Here is a 19,200-nt window from a genome sequence, read left to right on the forward strand (position 1 = left end):
CTTTCTGGAAATACAGGAGGCTTCAGAAAGGCTGTATGCCCATCTTGAAGCATCAATCGAGGGCAGTGAAAACGACACACTAGTGTCGTGGAACAGCTCCTTGATGTTCACTATCCACATGGCAAACCCACGGTGCCTTGACCTTGGATTGACACCAGACAAAATGTCCATTTGTGCTGTTGATACCACCAAGTTTTCGAAAAGCCACTTTGTAAGTGACAAGTGGTTGATAAAAAGATCGGAACACGCTCGTCGCAAGGAAGACGATGAAGTACTCCGGCGAAGTGGACAAACTAACCCTTTGGGTGGCAATGGCAGATATATATCACAAGGTTTGCTCGACATCAATTTGTCCAACGTCAGAATTCGAGATGGCCCATGCACCATACCATTGGCAGATCTCCATACAGCCGGGCTTGGGATCTTGTACCCAGATCTCGATATCAGTTCACTAGAAACAAGTATCAACGCGCTGCACCTGAACGACAGGTACTTCAAAAATCTTTGAGGAATATAGAGCGAGGAGTGTATCACGACTAAGCCCTATTATTATTATTATTATTATTATTATTATTATTATTATTATTATTATTATTATTATTATTATTATTATTATTATTATTATTATTATTATTATTTAATAGATTTTTAATAATAGAATTTTAAAATAATATATTATATAATTATTAATAAATACTTAAATAAGTTTATATATAATATTAATAATATTTCTTTAAAAAATATAAATTAAATCTTAGTATTATTATTTTTACTTTTATTATTTTTAAAACTAAGTTTTAAAATATTTAAATTTAAATCTATAGAGTAAAACTTTAAATTATTTAAATAGCTAGTATTTAAATTTTTTACTCTTTATTTATTTATCCTCTATAGCTCTTTATAATAATGCATTCTTTAACACTATTATATAACAGTTGCATAAGCCGTTAAGCCACAGGGCAAAAGATCAGGCCATAATCACTATGTGAGCAATTATGGTAGTGCTTACAGCTGCCTGTAGAAGCCTTATAGCGCTATTACGGGCACGAATCATAACATATTGCTAATACTATAAGCAACACGATGTTAGCAACATGGATCCCCTAGCAATATTATTACTGGCCTTGAGGCCTCTGCCACTCGGACACGAGTCGGCATTGCCATGACTCGGTTCCAGTCCTATAAGATCAAGATTGACGGGGGACAGTGGCTTGGCAGTTCACTCCCAGGTTTAGTACCGTGGGCGTCTCGGGGCTTTCGTGTTCCAACGGCCCGTCATGCGGCGTTCATTCCTGAATCAAAGCAGATTGATGACAGGAAAGAGCTGACAATAGTAAAAAAAAAAACAGCACACACCTGGTGGCAATCATTGGAGACAGCACAATGGGAGAACTAATTCCAGACATCGAAATCCTTCCACGGGTAGGTCCTCAATCCTTCTTTTGACTCCATAACGGAGCCCTCGCGTCCCAGTAGTTACGGATAATCGGATTTCTCGGAACGCGCGGCTCCGTGCAACACAGTTGTTGACTAAAGGTGGGGTGGCGTTTGATGAGGTTTTCTCAGGGTGACGAGATGAGGCTAGGTTCTCGCTTCTTTTTCGCTGCGCGAAAACAAATCTTATACTGGGTCATCGTAAGTTTAACCTAACATCATTCCAATCACATTTGTTATAATCTGTCCTGGCCTATCGACATGGTGCTGGAAGAGAAGTAGGTTGCGCTTGATGACAGGCTTCATGAAGTTTCACGAGAACTACACTGACAAACCTGCCGACGTAGGTACATAGGTCTTGGACTCGCAATTGGGTCAAGCATAGCCATTGGTATGAAGCTCTTTGACCATCCCAGATTCTGATAGCTAACATGGTTGCCTGAAAGGCATCAGTTTTGTCATAACTAAAAAGGTGGCGTATGCCTGTTCCATCCACAATGCCCGAAGCCGCGAAGATCGGGGAGCCTCGGACACTGACATGCTACTGTTGTAGGGCCTCATTGAAGCGACAGAGCAGTATGGATTTGCAGGAGACCGCTTTGCATACCTAAGGAGCCCGATGTGGTGGGTCGGTATCATAACATGTATGAGAATGGTGTGAGCTACATGAAACCATACTGACATGGCATACAGTGATCTTTGGGGAAGTTGGCAATCTTGCTGCATATGCATTCGCGCCAGCTATTCTCGTCACCCCGCTGGGAGCCTTTTCTGTCTTGACAGGTGCCGTTCTGGGATCATATTTTCTCCAAGAAGAGTTAGGGATTTTAGGGAAGATCGGAAGCGCAATCTGTCTTCAGGGCGCTCTACTGATCGTTCTCCATGCCCCGCCAAACGAAGGCATCCGAACCATTGATGAGGTTCTTAGCAATGCTACCCGACCGAGTGAGCTTTGATAACGCGCTTTTCCCGAGCAAAAGACCCGCTGACCAAATTTGTCAGGCTTCCTTCTGTATGTCATTGCAGTAATCGCCTTGACAGCCGTCATGATCCGTAAATATGTACCACTTTATGGAAAAACAAACCCTTTGGTTTACCTCTCCATATGTGCTGCTGTCGGCTCGGTTTCAGTCATGTCCACTAAAGCGTTTGGAATCGCATTGAAACTTTCACTTGCCGGAGACAACCAGTTCACGCACCCGGCAACGTATGCGTTCATGGTTATAATGACGGTCTGCATCTTGATACAGATGAACTACTTCAACATGGCTCTGACCCTCTTTCCCTCAAACATGTGAGTGTGCTATTCTTGTAAGCTATGATGATTGCTCATACCGTCGTTTACAGCGTCAATCCTGTATACTACGTTTTTTTCACGACTGCAACCCTCTGTGCATCTCTTGCCCTGTTCGGCGGGTTATATTCCTCTGGGTTGGTTCAAGTATTATCATTAGCCTGCGGACTGCTGCTAATCTTTGCGGGGGTTTACTTGCTGAACATGTCAAGATGTGTTATTAATGGGCATTAAAGATTGCCTGATATATATAATAGTTATAATTCCTAAAGGATAAATTAGTCTATATTAAATTTATATTAGCAGATATATAAAGTATTATAATATTAAATTCTTATATTAAGTTTTAATTTATTATTATAATTATTTTTCCAGTCTAGCCTTTTATATTACTATTATACTATCTTCTAAAGATCCATTGATATTCTCGAATCTCTGCACAAGGATATGTATAATTTGATCTATCCTAGAGTATCCTTGGAAGACGCTATTCGCAATCGTCCTGAACCTGATCCTTTGGGCAGTTTGGTATATGCACTTGTATTCTGGCCAGATCATATACGAGACACCTATCAAATGTCAATTCAGGATGGGGTTGGCATAGGACTGTCTTTTATTAAGATCGTACATTCATCCTTTTGAGAGAAATTGCTGTTCTAGTTGGAAGCACTAAGTCTGTGCCGTAACCAATCGGCTGTAGGGAAAGCATTGTTGTTCCTTGAAAACCTACCAGCCGTATGTTCATTGCCCTAGTTACTTGACCAGTCTATTCTAATCATTCTATGTGAGCAGTGCTCCTCCGAGACAGGTCTTCTAGGTCTGATAGAAGATACTCGTCGATATTTATTTCTTTTTGGTCCTGTAGTCGAGACCCATCCATTACAAATCTACGCTTCCGGTTTGCTCTTCAGTCCTCAGAGAAGTCTCATTCGCAATATGTTCGAAGAGTATATCCCATGCTTCATTGCGAGAAGACCAAAAACAGATGACAATTGGAGCCCAATCTTGGCTGTTTTTGAGACTTCCCCAGGAGCCAAGATTCGCACTATGAATTTCTCTCATGTGGACCAATAGCTGGTCATGAATACAACGGACTCCCGTTTAGTCACATGGAAAAGCAGCGACGGCTCTGTACGAGAGATAGGGAAGTACGGTGATAGGGTGTTACTGACACCTTCGCCAAAGCTTCAGTAATTGGCCTCTATCGTCAGGCGTTATTCTAGTGATAAACAACAGCTTGTGCAAGAGGCGCTTGAGGTTCGCGAGCTGAACTCCGAGAATACCCTTTGGACCATGAAACTTGATGGTACAACAGCTCTGGTCATGGAGTTTGCGCTGATAACCAATGGCTGGCAGTTTGTTATGATAACAAGTTACATGTCTATGATCGTGAAGGGAACATGACTCAATCGTGGACTCCTAATGAAACGCTCAAGTTGGTGCATTGCAGCATGTCGTTTTCTTCTGACGGGGCTCTTCTATCACTAATCCAGCACTATGACACGTTTGAACATACATCTATCTTTGCTGTATTTGACTTGCAGACGGGTAGGCGATATGATGGCCTCGGTTTTTTTCCATTATCTTCTTCCCATGTCCGGAACAGACAGGGCGGCGCATGGACGGTTCCCAAATTTTATCTCAAACACGCACCTGGCTGTTATTTGCTATGGCAATTCGGGTCTGTTGTTTTGGGACGTGTTAAAGGAAACATGTACGAGGTGGTACATGGGGCAAGATTGCGATTCGTTCCGGCCCTCGCACCGTGAATCCTGGGTGCATGCGATATACAAAGGCATGCAAGAGGCATTTGCAGATTCATGGAGTGTGCCGAAACACGCCGATTGTCTTGCGTATTCACACACTGAATCTTGGATGGCTACGATAGACGGCAAGATGCTCTACCTGTGGGATCGTGATTAGCGAGATTTATGGCAATAAATCCTTATCTCACAGCCATCCAATGTCTTGCAAAGAATTAAGGTTTCTTATGATAATACTAGAATCGCAGTTCATTCGAATACCTCAGCCTATCTATTGGATGTGCAGGCCATTCTGGCTCATGAACGTCCTTCCGACGACAAAGGAAGGAGGGAAACGTGCATCTCCAACAATGAGGTTACAATCGCCTATCTCAACAGGGCGACGATGTAGATTGACATCCGGAACCTCATCACAGGAGTTATCACTCGATTAAGCATACCAAAGAATTTTAATATATATGTTTGTTCTTTGGCATTGTCACCTGAAGGTCAACTTTTAGCTGGTAGTAGCCCGTACAAACTTTACATTTGGGATCTGGGAAAAAAATCGTTACAGCATATAATTTACATTAGGGACTTGGGCAAACATATATCGATCTCTCCCAGTAGCTGTTTTGACGATCAATGGGTGGCCATGATTTAGGAATCGAAGGTACTGGTGTGGAATGTTCATACGGCACAATTGCAACTATCCATTGAGTCTCCTGGCACGGTGGGATGGTTCCCTTCTGAAGTATGCTTTGCTGGAACTTGGCTAGGAGCTCGATGGGATTTTTGCGATGATTCCAGGAACGATAGATCTGTCCGCTACAGCAGATTTGTCCGCCATCACATCGAAAACGGCCAAGAGCTATTTCCCAAACTGGATCTCCCGAGACGTCGGGTTATGGTACGAGATAAGTCTCTTTCTGTATCACCGAATGGGAAATGGATGATATCAAGTCTTATCGAATTTGAAGAATTACTTCTCTCAGGTCTGGAAGCAGGCGTTCACTGTGCTTTGATCGATATCCACACGCCTAATCTCTCCTTTATTGACGACACGGCCCTGTGGACAGATAAGGGAGTTCTATGCATAGACTATCTCTTGAACAACCCTGTTGTTGTTTTGCAGACTGGAAAAAGAAAGACATTGAAAATGGACGAAGGAGTCGTTCTGAATCTACCTGTAATCACACCAAGTCTTGACAAGTATGGATTCAGTGATTATTATGAGTGGATAACTTTCGATGGCAAGCCTCTCATATGGCTACCTCAGCAGTATCGCTATAATGGGTCGACGGGTTCTCAAATTTCTATCGGACACCATCACATTACTATACAAAATGAACGGGATATATATTGTGTGGTATTCAGACAGGGTACTGGAGACTACCTACGAAGCGCACTCCAGAACCAGCCTATTAAAATACTGTTAAACCCCGAGCTAGACTCGAGTCCTGTTCGGTCTTCGTATTGTATTGTGCAATAAGGTCAATATTTAAATCAAACATCCATGGGCTCTTGCAACAAACATCCCTCCAAAAGACTGAGTTTCTCAAAATGCACAAGACAGACTAGATCCCTAAGACTTTTGTAGCGGTTATATGATAAAGAGTAATGCATATTCACAATCGGTTTCACTTCTAATCAGCTAGAAGAATTGCTAGAATCTAGCTTTTATGTATGGTCTTAAAATGAGAGACTTTCACGTCCACGATCAGCGAGACGTTAAAGTAGTGCCAAAAAACCGATAACAAGATATCCAGTTGTGGCGATCTGTCCTCAGTATCTTAATATTGAACTCATCACACATACGCATGCTGGTTCCAGAGAAAAGCGCGCTGAGGTCGATGTTTACGTTCAGGGTAGCCACGAAAATTATGTCTTAGCCGAGCAGGTTGCGTGCCGGAGTTTGTGTACCCTGGAGACATCCCATTGGCAAGTGCCGGGGCTACACAAGATCGATCAACCCCTCAGCCAGCCATTCAGGGCAGATTTGCCGATCATTACTTGTAACCAGCAAGCGACGGTAACTACCATCTAGCCGTTCAAGATCTATTGGCTTGTGTTCGAGAGCCAATACATGGGTACTGGGGAGCCGGAGCAGATCCGCTACAATGTCTAACACCAATTCGGAAAAGACCTGCATTCAAGCATAAGGTTCATCCCTAAAGCTGAAAGTGGCGTCTCTAGCGTCCGAAAATTAGATACTATCAAGCTGGAAGAAGAATATGGTCGTGTGCAACTGAGACACTGCAAGGTTACGGGTCTTGACCGCCGCTACTACTAGTAGGGGTCATAGTGAGGGAGACGAGGGGTTGGAATGATGTCACGTAACAAGAAAATGCCGTGTTCCCTTGGATCTGCAATTGTGGACGGCCAGATCAAGCTTGGTGGAGCTGGTATTGAGATGGTGCCGGAACGCATCTACATTCTCGGCTACTTTATTGGAAGGCCAGTCAGATTACATACGTACTACGATCTCACTCAGTGGTCGTCTACTTGGTCAAGCAAGGGTTGAAGGAGACTTGGGTATAAGAAAGAAGCCAGGAACCCACCGGACGGCTACGTACTAAAGCGGATTTTTATGTTAGTTTTATTTGAAGCTTGAAAACACATCTACTTTGATACAATCATTACTGTCAGTATTTGTCAGACGTCGCGACTGTCACGATGTTAAGTGTCGAGTCAGCTATTGCCGTGGGGGCCCATATTCCCTCTACGAAATATTTTCCAAGTCAGTCCCAATCCCATGGAAATCACGACACGACTAACAGAAGAAAAAGGCATCAATGTGAGAAAGGCATACGAATATGATTATATGATCTTTTACAGATGGCTATCACCAGATCTCTATGAACGAGGCAGAGTGATGGCACGTTTGGTCGCCGAGATGATCCAGAAAAGGAGTCGCCGTATATGGCTCGACCAGCACCAAATAATCAGGAGCGCGGAACCCAAAGAGGTGACAAGGAGAATAGCCCAGACCTTTACCACAGTATCCCAGATCATCATCCTAGCAGCACCTGGAGATTGGGATCGATTCTCAAATATGGACGATATCCACCGATGGGAATGGGAGATGAGTCTCAGAAGTGGTAAGTATTTGTGTCACGATTACCAGCTCAAAGCTGACTCTGACGAACTCAGACAAACAGGTCTGGCTTCTCCAATACGGAATGTCAGAAAACGATCAACCACCTTCCAAGGAACAGCTAGCTGCAGGAATGGAGGCCCATTGTCCAAAACTGGCAAAGTTGTTTATGAGCAAGGATGTGCATATACGATCCTTGTCAATGGACAGCATCGACACGGTAGTTGGTGAGATTTCAGAGGCGCGGTAGAGACGGGATGTGCTACCGCTACCATGGTAACGGCCGATCCCGAAGGCCAAGGTTCAGTTGTGGCGTCATTAGTGGTTCCGTGATCGTCGCGGTGTGACGATGGGGTTAAAAGTCAATCGGAAGGGATACTAATATAGTGAGACATTGTCCAAGACAAAACATGTATGTGATGCAGTGTAATGGAGTCAGGTTCACAGCTACATAAACAAGGTTCGATGACCAAATGGTCTACTAATTCACTCATTCGCCTCTACCATATTCTCTCGTCCTTTAGCCTCAAAAGTAATCATGTCCGTCTCAAACTTAATTTCTACTACCCTAAACCATCATGTTCGTCTTGACGAGCCAATCTCAAACCATGAGAATATCCCGTCTGTGAAAGATGGTATGTAACAGACCTTGCACGTTGAATCCCGCATGCTCACATTGTCACTGCAGCTGAGAGCTCCGCGGAAATCCAAAAGGCCTTCAGGGCTGGCAAAGAGCATGTAGTCGCATGGTCACCGCAGGAGGATGTCCGTATCGAGCAAGCCATGCAAGACCTTGGGTCCTACCTGACTGACCTTGAACACTCTCTCTCCTACGAAGGAACAGACAAGAAGGTGGTATGGCGAAAGTCTTGCTGGTTCGCCAGTCACGGTATTGGTCACCCATTCCTAGACTCTGAATCGGACATTGCAAAGTTCGACGGAGATCTCAAGGATGGCCTCACTGGTCTTCAAGCCCTACATGACCCAAGAATCCGCGACTCAATGCACTGTCTGAAGTCCTTCTTGGACAGTGCTTTGGTCGAGACTAGTATGGCAGTCGGTATCGACCCAGATCTCGTGCAGCGATGCACTGTCCGTTACCGAGCTATCAAGTATACGCCTCATGCTGGTGCACCAGGTGGTATTGGACTTCACCCAGATGGCAACCTTCTTTCTGCACTCATCACCAACGGGCCAGGACTCCGTGTCTACGATCTTGATGGTACTGTCCGTTTTCCTGGTCACAAGGGCACTATCATGATGGGTGGTTCAACACTCTACCGATGGGCAAATGAGTTCCTGCCTACCTTTCACGATGTGGATATCAGTGGAGATGAAGTCAAGGTTTCGATTGTCGCATTCTTTAACTTTCCAGATATGCAAACGATACCAAGGAACCCAAGTGCTCAGGAAGGGGGATTCTTTCATGACATTAGACGCATCAAGGAGGACGATAAGCTTCCCCATGGGGAGCTGTCACCGCTGTGGGATATTATCATCAAGAACCATAATTTGTCCCTTCCACCGGTTCGTGCAAGTGGTTAAGACCAGTAGTTAATAGGTGGTTAGGAACCTATTTAATTTGATGCAAACAAATATTTGTTCACAGTATTCATCTTCTCAATACTACCTCTTGTTGAACATGAAAGGATGGTGCCGGGTTGAACATGTTTGACTAACAGCTCACCACAAACTGGGGCACTAATTATGTACAATGCGTTCCGACACGGTCAAAAAAGAGCTGTTCTCATCTTCTTATAATACCATATTGAAGTTTGCAGTGTTGCCTTCGTCGTCAGGCAGTTGTGTAACAAAGCCGCGGTATGCCTTGATTCTTGGAACCCCTCCTGTTGATGTTGACCCGACGGTCCGTTTCATATCGACAGGCTCGTTAGCGTCAATTGCCACCAGCAACCCTATTTGTTGAGGATATATGGTTGTACTTGAATCCTGATCGAATTGTCTAGCCATAGAAGGAAGCTATGTGATACGGATCGCGTTTAGATAAGCGATAAGATCGACTTCGATTCAATAGTTCTATAGCTCTTGGCAGTCATGAGGCTCTGCTCCCAATTAAAAAACAAAAGAAAAATAAATAAAACAAGGGAAATGTTTAGATTAATTGTACTATGTATTAATCATTCTGCATAGCATTACTTTGTATCTCTCTTACACCGTGATAAAATGATATTTATTGTTGTACGACACGTCGTTGAAGCTATATGCAGTCAGTTTGCCACGCAAACAATGACAGGCAGGCGATCCTGTCAAGTGGTCCTGTCAAGTTGAGTGTTACCTTCTCAATTCGCTCCATGAGACTACAATAAGGAATCCGTCAGCAGAACTTATGTAGTCGATGTTCGTTTACCGTGAACCGGCCTATTCTCGTTTCGTTGAAGGATTCTCTTGGCAAACATAAATCCCACTAGGACCCATCTCGACCAAGATCAGTGGGCTTAGTCTCGATCAATCCAATTAAGAATTTCTTGTATCCGATACGACGCTGATCGACTAATGACAGGCCCCAAGAACGCGGTAATGGTAGGACAGATTGAGGGGGTGACGGCTTATGATTGCCTCACCTTCTACTTTTGGCTTAGTGTACATGTCTTGAAGGAAGAGCCCCCATGTTCAGACAGTGCAAAAGGTCCTACTTATCACTGGACCGACTTCCGGAATGGTTACAAGCTGAGTCCAAGGGTTTGATGTTTGGGATCTTTTGCTGTTACTATCATAATATGAGTGGCGGTTTGAAGATATACTCAACTTGATACTACTGTAGACTTTCGTGTATAAAGGAAAGGCATTTCTCCCGTATTCCATCAACTTCTTCAGCACTCACACTCAGACTCAAACACAACGGTTCAACTACATCATATATTTCTCTACACATCTTCAGCCGCCAAAATGAAGTTCGCTCCCATCGCTATCGCTTTCCTCTCCGCCTTCGCCATGGCCAACCCCTCTCCCGAGGGCGAGCTCGAGCGTCGCCAATGTTCTTGCAAGAAGGTCGGTGATGAGTGGATCTGCTCCGGTCCCAAGTGCCCCAGCAAGCGTGACGAGACCGCCCTCCTCGAGCGAGACGATGCTGCTCTCGAGAAGCGACAATGCACCTGTAAGAAGATCGGTGATGACTGGATTTGCACCGGCAAGAAGTGCTACGACAAGCGATCCATGGACCTTGAGCTTGAGAAGCGTCAGTGCTCTTGCAAGAAGGTTGCCGGAGAGTGGATCTGCAGTGGCCGAAAGTGTGGCCGCAGTCTTATGGATGAGACTCACTTTGAGAAGCGTCAAGCTTGGTGCAAGTGCAGAAAGCAGGGTGAAGAGTGGGTTTGCACCGGCACAAAGTGCTAAGTATTGACATCGAGATGCAATACAACTAGGTTAGTGGGTCTGATATTCATGTTATGGCGTGTCTAACAGTTTGTATCAGATCAAATCAGTGATAGCAGCTCAGTATCTCGACGATTGGTATATGTTGAAAGTACTATGGTTATGTGTATCCACGTGTTGATTTCGGTTTGTCGTTAGCTATTGATATTACGAACACAATGAAATTGTTACCATTCTACTGCCTATGACTATTGAGTTATTCACTTCCCATATTTTGTGATCCCGACAATGTTTTGCAGCTGGCCATCAAAAGGGTGAGTATATACCAGAAGAACAAGTGAATTCATCTGAGGCCACAGTTTCCCTCTGCCGGTTGGAACTTTATACCTGTTACTTTAGGCTAGTGAGCACATACTGCAATGATGGCGAGAAGTATGTTGCTTCTATGAATTGCTATACTTCGATATTTTCATTCGCAACGAACCCTTCATGACCGCATGCTCTGCTTACCTTCAAGAAGTGGCTCTAGCACATTTAATTGTTGAACAGACATTGCAGATATTCAAACAATCCTTGAACTTGGAGAAATACATACATATCTTCGTAAGTATAGTTACATCATTTAATCACAGAGCATTGCAGGCCGAGTTAGTAGACAGATAAGTTCGAGATACAATTTTCAACGAACTGCATACTACAAAGGCTAACATCAGACTAGAACCGTAAAGTTAACGTCAAAAGAACTTCTTGACTCCTAGTAGACATTTCACACATGCATTAGTGATGACTTCTCACCTGTATAAGAGTTTTTAGTTGCTTAAAATAAACTTAGAAACAATGTTAATTACGATCATGTCACGGAGTTACTAGTTACATTGGAAAATAACATTACTAACACCGCCTCTTGTAATCATTTACACATCAAATCAAAATGCTGCACGGATCGTTTACAAATAAGCCTACTTGAGGATCAACGCCATCAGCTGGTTACACAAAGAAAGCCCGGCGAAGAGCCTGATGTGTCAGTGCAGCGCCTCTACATTGGCCGCAACCACTATTTAATAGGTTGAGGGAGATGCCACGTCAGCGCAGAGGCTGTATTGAAAAGGAGTTCAAATTCTTCCCTCCACTCAATGATCTTCCTTGTTCATTATATAATGTCAAATGGATCTAACACGTCCTACGCGGAGACACTGAGCGTCTGATTACCATTTTAGCTAAGTAGCAGTTGAGGCTCCAGAAGAACCTCGCGACCAAATACAACCCGCCTCAAGCGAGTGGCATCCAAGAGCGCATTCGCCACATGAGCCCGATGCATTCGCAAAGGTTGCTCAGGTGACTACTGTGTTCAGAATGCGCGACTACGGCGTGGGATGGACCTGCAACCCGAACACAGGGCAAACTGTGGTAAGGGTCACGTCTACTGGAGATTTTCTGGATGACCGGCGTCTGTTTCGTGTCCTGTCGCGTCTTATATCAAATAATCTGTGGTTTAGGGACCCCTCTTGTCCCTACTCTTATAATCTCAAGGATCGTTCGGTCAAGGCGAAAGTTGGAAAATATCATGTGGACGCCCTGCCGGATACTGGCGCCCAATGTAACTTGATCTCATCGCATTTAGCTGAAAAGGCTGGGCTTGTACCCAGTGAGGGAACACAATTAGCAATCCGCCTACCAACCGGCAAGCAGGTGTTATCATCGGGATCTGTCAAAATCCCCTTCTCCTTCTTGGGAGAGGCCAATGAGTACATGCTGGAATTCTGGGTTATTCCAGGGTGCAAGAGTGACCTCATCCTCTCGAGGCGTTTTCTAGATGCTACCGAGACACTTACGAAGTTTACCCATCGCATCACGACAACCACCCGGAAAGAAGCAAGCAGATACCGGCTTAATCTTCTCGGAGATGAGTTCCATTAATGACTCATCTGTCCTTGCTCTGCCAGACACCGGATCCGATGTCATGCTCATATCGGCTGACTACGCAAGACGGAATAATTTTGATGTCCATCAAGGCGCGGAGCATCAGCTTGAGCTTGAATTTGGTGACGGATCAACAGCCTTCACTACGGGAGTGGTCCACGATGCTGAGTGGGTGTTTGGCGACTCGGGGCAGATGGTCCGCAGCGACGTCTACGTCCTGGAAGATCTGTCGGTGGATGTGGTGCTTAGCGCCGACTTCGTTTTTGAGTTTGGAGTGTTTAAAGAATTCAGTCACTTCGTTGTGAACTTTAACTCGTTACCCGACTTGTCGGAACTCTACAATATCAAGTTGATCGGCAAGTATAGCCCAGAGCTGCTCAGGCTTGAGAGGTTATGCTACAATGACTGTGAGTTCCTCATTACTGTATTTGAAATTGAGCTCTGCTAACGCTGTTTCAATAGTGAATTCTCCCAATGCCTTCAGCGCCCAAGCCGTCAAAGCTGAGAGGGTTCGGCGCGACCGTATCAGGGACGCGATCAATGAACTACCCTCGACAGAACAAGTGTAGGCTTGGGCTGCTGAACATCGGAGACAAGAGCTCTGGGAAGGTTTTCGAGCCAAGCACCGGTCAAAACAGGATGCCATAGCCACTTTACCTGTGCCATCTCTAAAGACATTACCCCAATGTCCAAAACTCCGTTGGTGGGATCCGATTGTGTGTCATAAGAAGAGCTCATGATGGTATCTATGGACAATTGTCTTTATTTTTGAGTCAGCCTTAGAGGGCGATGGCGTTCAAATATATAGAAAGTCAATTTCTCAGCATTATAAGATTAATTTAGGATTTGATGGACTATGTGATTAAGATTATGGTCCTTAGTTTCTTCTTAAATGCGTTGAGTTGCGAATTAATGCAATCAAAGACCGTACACATTAATAATCAACATCTAATTTCTCCATCAAGACTTTTCCTGAATTTGAACGCCTCGTCATATCTATAATCATTTTTACCTTTAACAGTATCTTCTTGATTCGATGAGTATTCTATATGGCCACCGTCGAAACGATGCGAAACGCTGGAGTCATGGTCGCTATGCACTGGTACTTACCGGGCTGCCGTCGCGACCAAAATTAAATGAAATTACTCGGGGGCTGTGCTTGTGCAATGTTAGGCAAACTAGTGGCATGTCACAGCGGCTTTCAGGCTGTGCTGTGCTACCCACAACCCGATGATGAAGAAGGCAACCAAGCTGGCGATTGTCAACTTCCCCCTCTCACTATCAGCGAAATAAAACCTTTTACACCGAAAAGGGAGCAGATACTAAGTATTCAATATCAATGCCTCAACTCCCTGATGTAGAGAGAGGCGTTCGCCAAAATCTTCAACATGACGCCATTGGCTTCGCAGCCTTGTCATCATGGATGACCTCAGATGCAGATCAAGAGCTCCTTATATTTCGAAGGTTCATCGAGATAAGCGCCCGTAATCTTCTTTACCTGCAATGTGAGCTACTGTCTCTTGAAAAGGACTTTAGGAAATGGGACGAGAGGGTTTTTAGTAGTGGTAAAACGTCACTGGAACAGTGGTTGATAGGTGGTTAGGAACATATTTAATTTGACGCAAACAAATATTTGTTTACAGTATGATAAAGTGTAAACTGAGCAAAGCACGTAATGATCATATTGGACACTGATAATGTAATCTCCGTAGGGCTCGCCATTCCGTTCCGACAGGCCCTTGGGGATTCGAACTTCCCTCAAGTGTAAGCTCGCAACACTGACAGATTTATGTCGCTTCATCCGAGTTCAAACCCACTCTTTGATGTGTTATCTCTCGCTATATGGTGATAGGAGGTCATCCATTGCCGATTCGGCACCGACTGGAGATATGAGAAATCCAAAATTATCACCGATAATAAAATCCGATCTTGTTAAATTCTCGAGCAAAATAAGACATCAAATCGGAATTTTAATGAACTTGAGATCTATCCTAAAGTACAAAGCCAGAACGTATCGCTGTTTGGATAGATACTGTTCGAAATCACTCAAGTCAAACACATCATCAACATCTTCCAAGTCAATATGTCAACCACCACCACCACAGATGCTTCTTCCCCATACGCCTACCAGCCTTCAGAGACGGCTCTACTTCTGTTAGACTGGTATTCTCTATTTGAAGAGAGAGCTGCGGGTCCCAACGCTACCGCTGCCCGCAACGTCACAGTCCAATTCCGAAAATGGGCTAAATCCCAAGGCATCGCAGTGATCCACTGTCTCATCGATGCCAACAGCACTCTTATCTCCGTCATCAAAGATGTGGAGCGTATCCAAGGTCTTATAGAGATCATGAAGACTCTGACAAACCCTGAACCAACTGAGCTGCAAGACAAATCTGAAGCTTATTTTCAACGAGACCCAGCACACATTTCGGCTCTCAAGTCACCTGGGCTACTAGAGCATTTGAAGGAGAAGGGAATTAAATCCCTTATTCTCACGGGATTAACCACTTCAGGATGTGTACTGAGAACGGCGATCACAACGACTGATGCTGAGTTCGCAACGACGGTGATTAGCGATGCTTGCGCGGATGCGGATGAAGAACGTCACAGAGTCATCTTGGACAAGATTGTGCCAATGAGAGGCCATGTGCAAAGCAGTGCCGAGTTCCAACAAACCTTTGAGGCATCGACCAAGGTTTGAGCAATGGGAGGCTCGGGCACTTATACAATGTAGTAGACGGCCAGCAATCTATGAGAATGGGGTGCATTAATAGCTACATAGTTAGAAACTGAATGGAAAGGAGAAGAGCCGCACCAGTTCAAATTTTAATAGACAGTTTGGTATTAAAATTATCTTAACGTCTAAAGCTGTCGCTGAGTCTTACCGAGTTGTTTAAACTATGATTCCTTATCGTTCGAACATCACATCTCTCAGCGATGACCACGATTGGATGTAAAGATATCCCCGCTCTTTGTCAGTTTACGACCAATCACTGCCTCCGTGTGAGTCGCTGGTGTTGATGTATTAGCCAAATTGGAGATCAAGGTTCAATAGACCCGTTACAATACCTATCACTTCAATGATGGCATCCTGACATCACTATCTTTATAAAAGACTTGTTGTTGGCCGAAATGTAGGAGTAACGCACTTGAATCATTTTTAAACAATGACAAAAAAGATAACTTCCAAGAAGGACACAGCACAACGTAATGTTCACAGTCTTCGGCCGGAGTCATTACCGCCGACGATACGACAACTTACAGAGCTCTGGCTCACTAAACAAGACGCTAAAGATATATGTCAGCAATTCCAAAGTTCATGTGTCCCAAACCGTCAAGTCTTATGGAGCGGCATGTTGCGTGAAACAGCCCAACAATGGGCCGATCAGCACAACTACCAAACGTTAACAACTGCGTTGGGACAACTTATCAACCCTTCAGACTCGGGGCTTCCTAGAAAGCGCAAGGCTTCTGCCAGATACCTCCATGGGGCTTCTGTCATTTTCGCTTGGTACATCTCGCAAGGAGATTGCGTGACTGTCCTGTCCCAGCCTCCGCCTCAGCGATTCAACCCAAGTGGACGGACATACTATCAGACTGTCGAGGAGCCGATTATTAAAGGCCAACTGGGCAACAAAGCTGTAGGGAGTATAATAGTTGTCCATCCCACCGTTAAAGGGGACGCCTGTGAGTTCATGTACGAAATTTGGCCACACGATGAAATATCTTTATGGACGACAAGATACAAAATTCCTACAATTACCATAACATGGCGTATCACTAAGAATGAAAAAGACTTGAAACATATGGAACTCCTCAAGGTATAAGACTTAGCCTATGAAGCAAGATCAGCACATGATAAGTGAGTAGCACGCGCGAATCGAGCTAAACGTTGCGTCAAAAGACGAAAGGCTCCCCAAGAGTACCGGACCCCAAGAGCCTCCCAAGAAGAAAAACAAGAAGAAGAAGAAGACTGCGAGTACTAGTGTTGGAAGCCAAAATATTGTGAAACAGCAAGCGAACAAGAAGGGAGCTACGATGGGTCAATCGCGTGTGGTTTTAATTGCGGCGACGAAGACGACGAAAGATACAAAAGCAGGAGTGAGAAAAAGGAAAAGACAAGGCACAAAAAGAAGAAAGACTGCAAACTCCTAGTCCAAGTTTCCACGACCAGGATTCCTTAGAGGAATGTATCAACGAATATGCCAGGTTGAAAGTCTGGAAGTGGCAGATTGTTTGGGAAATGCTTCTAGCCAATACTAAGTAGTCAATATGAAGAAGAAGATTTTATTTGTATTTTATAATGCTACCTGTAACAGTTGGGTTTCTAGACAGGTGAACTACCTATTCAGTTACAGACTATCTTTTCATAAAGCCTTTATTGACTCAACTAAGAGATAACTATTTAGCCCTTGCTATTCTACGTCTTGAATACATTGGGGTCATCACACTGGACTACCAGACTTAGCCCGAGGGACCTCAGAGATATCTAAGACCTGGCCAGAAACTTTGCCATCGTCGACAGTTTTCTCAGTGACCATGAAAGCTCCCCCCTCCGTGTGATCTACGCCACCAAACAGGGCATCCATATGCTCCAGAGACACACCCTTGGTTTCCGGGATACAAAACCAAACGAAAACGAAGAGAACCACATTAATAGCACCAAACATGTACATAGCGTAGCTACCAAAAAGTTAGCATTGAGATTCCAGCAAGGGTTGGAGTAACCTACAATCCTTGATTAGATAGAAAGATGGGGAAAATTTGTTCTGCAATATTTGTTAGAGTGGATCAACACTTTGATTACAGCGAGAGAGAGAACTAACGTAGGATGATACTTGCGATGGACTGGCATTGAGTGGTCATGGCAACAGCTTGCGCACGAACGTTCATGGAAAAGATCTCTGAAGTCCATATCCACACGGTCGCACCCCAAGAAGGCTTGAAGAAGAAAGCAAACAAAAACATCAAGAAGACAGTCGCGATACCCACGCTGGAAGACTTGGATCCATCTTCGAGAGTTGGGGTCTCGGTAACTACGGCAGCGACTGAAAACATGCAGACTGCCAGACCAGCAACACCAATGAGAAGGAGGGGCCTTCGTCCCAGGTAATCCGTCATCCATGTGGCATTCAGAGTAAAAAGAATATTAAACGTTCCAGCCAAAGCGTTGATAAGCTGTATCTGGCTGTTTGAAGTAAAGACCTTTTTGTAAATGATGGTAGAGTAGGTTGCGAGGGAGTTGTTGCCGGTAAGCTGTTGTCCAATATTGATGCCAGCCGCGAGGACTAGTCAAGTCAGATGATGTGCATGTATAGGACAAAGAAAACTTACAAATGCGCTTTCTCACAGATTTATCCGTCCACAGCAACTTGTATCGGGCCCAAGTGCCGTTTGTCTGTTGTTTTTCAAATGAAATGGCTTGATGTATCTCCTCCATCTCTTTGGCAATGACATCTGGGTTCTCACGAACTTCCAGGAGGACTTGGTAAGCTTCTTCAAGTCTGTCATTCTGGATATACCTGTAGTCTCATAAGCATCACATAACAGATCATCAGATAGTAGGGTACCCAATGACATACCATCTTGGAGTCTCAGGACAGAAGAAAAGTCCCGATATGATGATAATAGGGAAGAATATTTGAAGGATCATAACAATCTTCCAATCCCAATCTCCGAGACTCTCCGTATTTTCGGAGCACCCGTAGTTGATCCAATATGCGACGAAAGATCCTACAGCAAAGGAGAGCTGCCAAAAGCTCATGATAGTACCTCTAAGATTAGCCGGTGCTATTTCATTGACATAAACCGGTCCAGCCGGCATCATCAATCCCTGACCAAAACCCGTGATGGCACGACTAGCGATGAAGCCACCAATGACAGGAGGTGTAAATGTTGAAATAAAAGTTGAGATAATAACAAATATGGCACCAATCCACATAGTCGACCTACGGCCGAATCGGTCGGAATTTGGGGCTGAGAAGAAAACGCCTGAAAGACGAATGTTAGAATTAATCCGATGGCCCTGAACCATGGGGAATTACCTGCTATGATACCACAAACAGCCATGGCGGTATTTACCGAACCAATAGTACTTGGAGACTGGTCGTTAATTAGTTCAAGTCAAGGATATATTGGTGGGATGGGAATATACGGGATTGCCAAAGTAGTTCATGAAATGAACTGATCCCTGCGCTGCGTTGAAAGTAGAGGAATCATAACCATTTACAGCCATGCAAGTGCAAGCAATAAGAGAACAGAACCACAGGTTCGCTTTCTTCGATTTGAAGAGCATAATGGGCAGGAATTACTCGAATGGCGTTGAATTGGGAAAAGTCGTTAATTGAAACGAGGCTTTGCAGTTTATTTATGTATATTGC

At 44.4% G+C, this 19,200-nt stretch overlaps 8 protein-coding genes across 8 annotated transcripts; 7 read left to right on the forward strand and 1 right to left on the reverse strand.

Annotated features, from left to right (window-relative positions):
- Positions 1–1,695: 1,695 nt before the first annotated feature.
- On the forward strand, positions 1,696–2,962 carry FSST1_009835 (uncharacterized protein; the record flags this gene model as incomplete). The annotated part of the gene is made up of 7 exons (XM_083226843.1): positions 1,696–1,712; positions 1,782–1,825; positions 1,881–1,906; positions 1,988–2,078; positions 2,128–2,379; positions 2,437–2,728; positions 2,782–2,962. 7 exons carry the CDS (start codon positions 1,696–1,698, stop codon positions 2,960–2,962), a joined length of 903 nt encoding a protein of 300 aa, XP_083085796.1.
- A 4,184-nt stretch (positions 2,963–7,146) lies between these two features.
- FSST1_009836 (uncharacterized protein) lies at positions 7,147–7,817 on the forward strand (the record flags this gene model as incomplete). Its single annotated transcript, XM_083226844.1, has 3 exons — positions 7,147–7,210; positions 7,251–7,571; positions 7,624–7,817. The coding sequence occupies 3 exons, from the start codon at positions 7,147–7,149 to the stop codon at positions 7,815–7,817; spliced, it is 579 nt and encodes a 192-aa protein (XP_083085797.1).
- Positions 7,818–8,105: 288 nt separating this feature from the next.
- On the forward strand, positions 8,106–9,112 carry FSST1_009837 (uncharacterized protein; the record flags this gene model as incomplete). Its single annotated transcript, XM_083226845.1, has 2 exons — positions 8,106–8,202; positions 8,256–9,112. 2 exons carry the CDS (start codon positions 8,106–8,108, stop codon positions 9,110–9,112), a joined length of 954 nt encoding a protein of 317 aa, XP_083085798.1.
- A 1,362-nt stretch (positions 9,113–10,474) lies between these two features.
- On the forward strand, positions 10,475–10,921 carry FSST1_009838 (uncharacterized protein; the record flags this gene model as incomplete). Its single annotated transcript, XM_083226846.1, has 1 exon — positions 10,475–10,921. One exon carries the CDS (start codon positions 10,475–10,477, stop codon positions 10,919–10,921), a length of 447 nt encoding a protein of 148 aa, XP_083085799.1.
- A 1,882-nt stretch (positions 10,922–12,803) lies between these two features.
- On the forward strand, positions 12,804–13,389 carry FSST1_009839 (retropepsin-like aspartic protease; the record flags this gene model as incomplete). Its single annotated transcript, XM_083226847.1, has 2 exons — positions 12,804–13,227; positions 13,283–13,389. The coding sequence occupies 2 exons, from the start codon at positions 12,804–12,806 to the stop codon at positions 13,387–13,389; spliced, it is 531 nt and encodes a 176-aa protein (XP_083085800.1).
- A 1,514-nt stretch (positions 13,390–14,903) lies between these two features.
- On the forward strand, positions 14,904–15,521 carry FSST1_009840 (Isochorismatase-like protein; the record flags this gene model as incomplete). The annotated part of the gene is made up of 1 exon (XM_083226848.1): positions 14,904–15,521. The coding sequence occupies one exon, from the start codon at positions 14,904–14,906 to the stop codon at positions 15,519–15,521; it is 618 nt and encodes a 205-aa protein (XP_083085801.1).
- Positions 15,522–15,987: 466 nt separating this feature from the next.
- Positions 15,988–16,975, forward strand: FSST1_009841 (uncharacterized protein; the record flags this gene model as incomplete). Its single annotated transcript, XM_083226850.1, has 2 exons — positions 15,988–16,641; positions 16,691–16,975. 2 exons carry the CDS (start codon positions 15,988–15,990, stop codon positions 16,973–16,975), a joined length of 939 nt encoding a protein of 312 aa, XP_083085802.1.
- Positions 16,976–17,265: 290 nt separating this feature from the next.
- Positions 17,266–19,115, reverse strand: FSST1_009842 (general substrate transporter; the record flags this gene model as incomplete). Its single annotated transcript, XM_083226851.1, has 7 exons — positions 17,266–17,503; positions 17,553–17,589; positions 17,647–18,108; positions 18,155–18,342; positions 18,403–18,811; positions 18,865–18,922; positions 18,975–19,115. 7 exons carry the CDS (start codon positions 19,113–19,115, stop codon positions 17,266–17,268), a joined length of 1,533 nt encoding a protein of 510 aa, XP_083085803.1.
- Positions 19,116–19,200: the final 85 nt, after the last annotated feature.

The sequence above is a fragment of the Fusarium sambucinum genome, chromosome II (genome assembly GCF_050947815.1).
Source record: "Fusarium sambucinum isolate potato_lamoka chromosome II, whole genome shotgun sequence".
Taxonomy (NCBI): domain Eukaryota; kingdom Fungi; phylum Ascomycota; class Sordariomycetes; order Hypocreales; family Nectriaceae; genus Fusarium; species Fusarium sambucinum.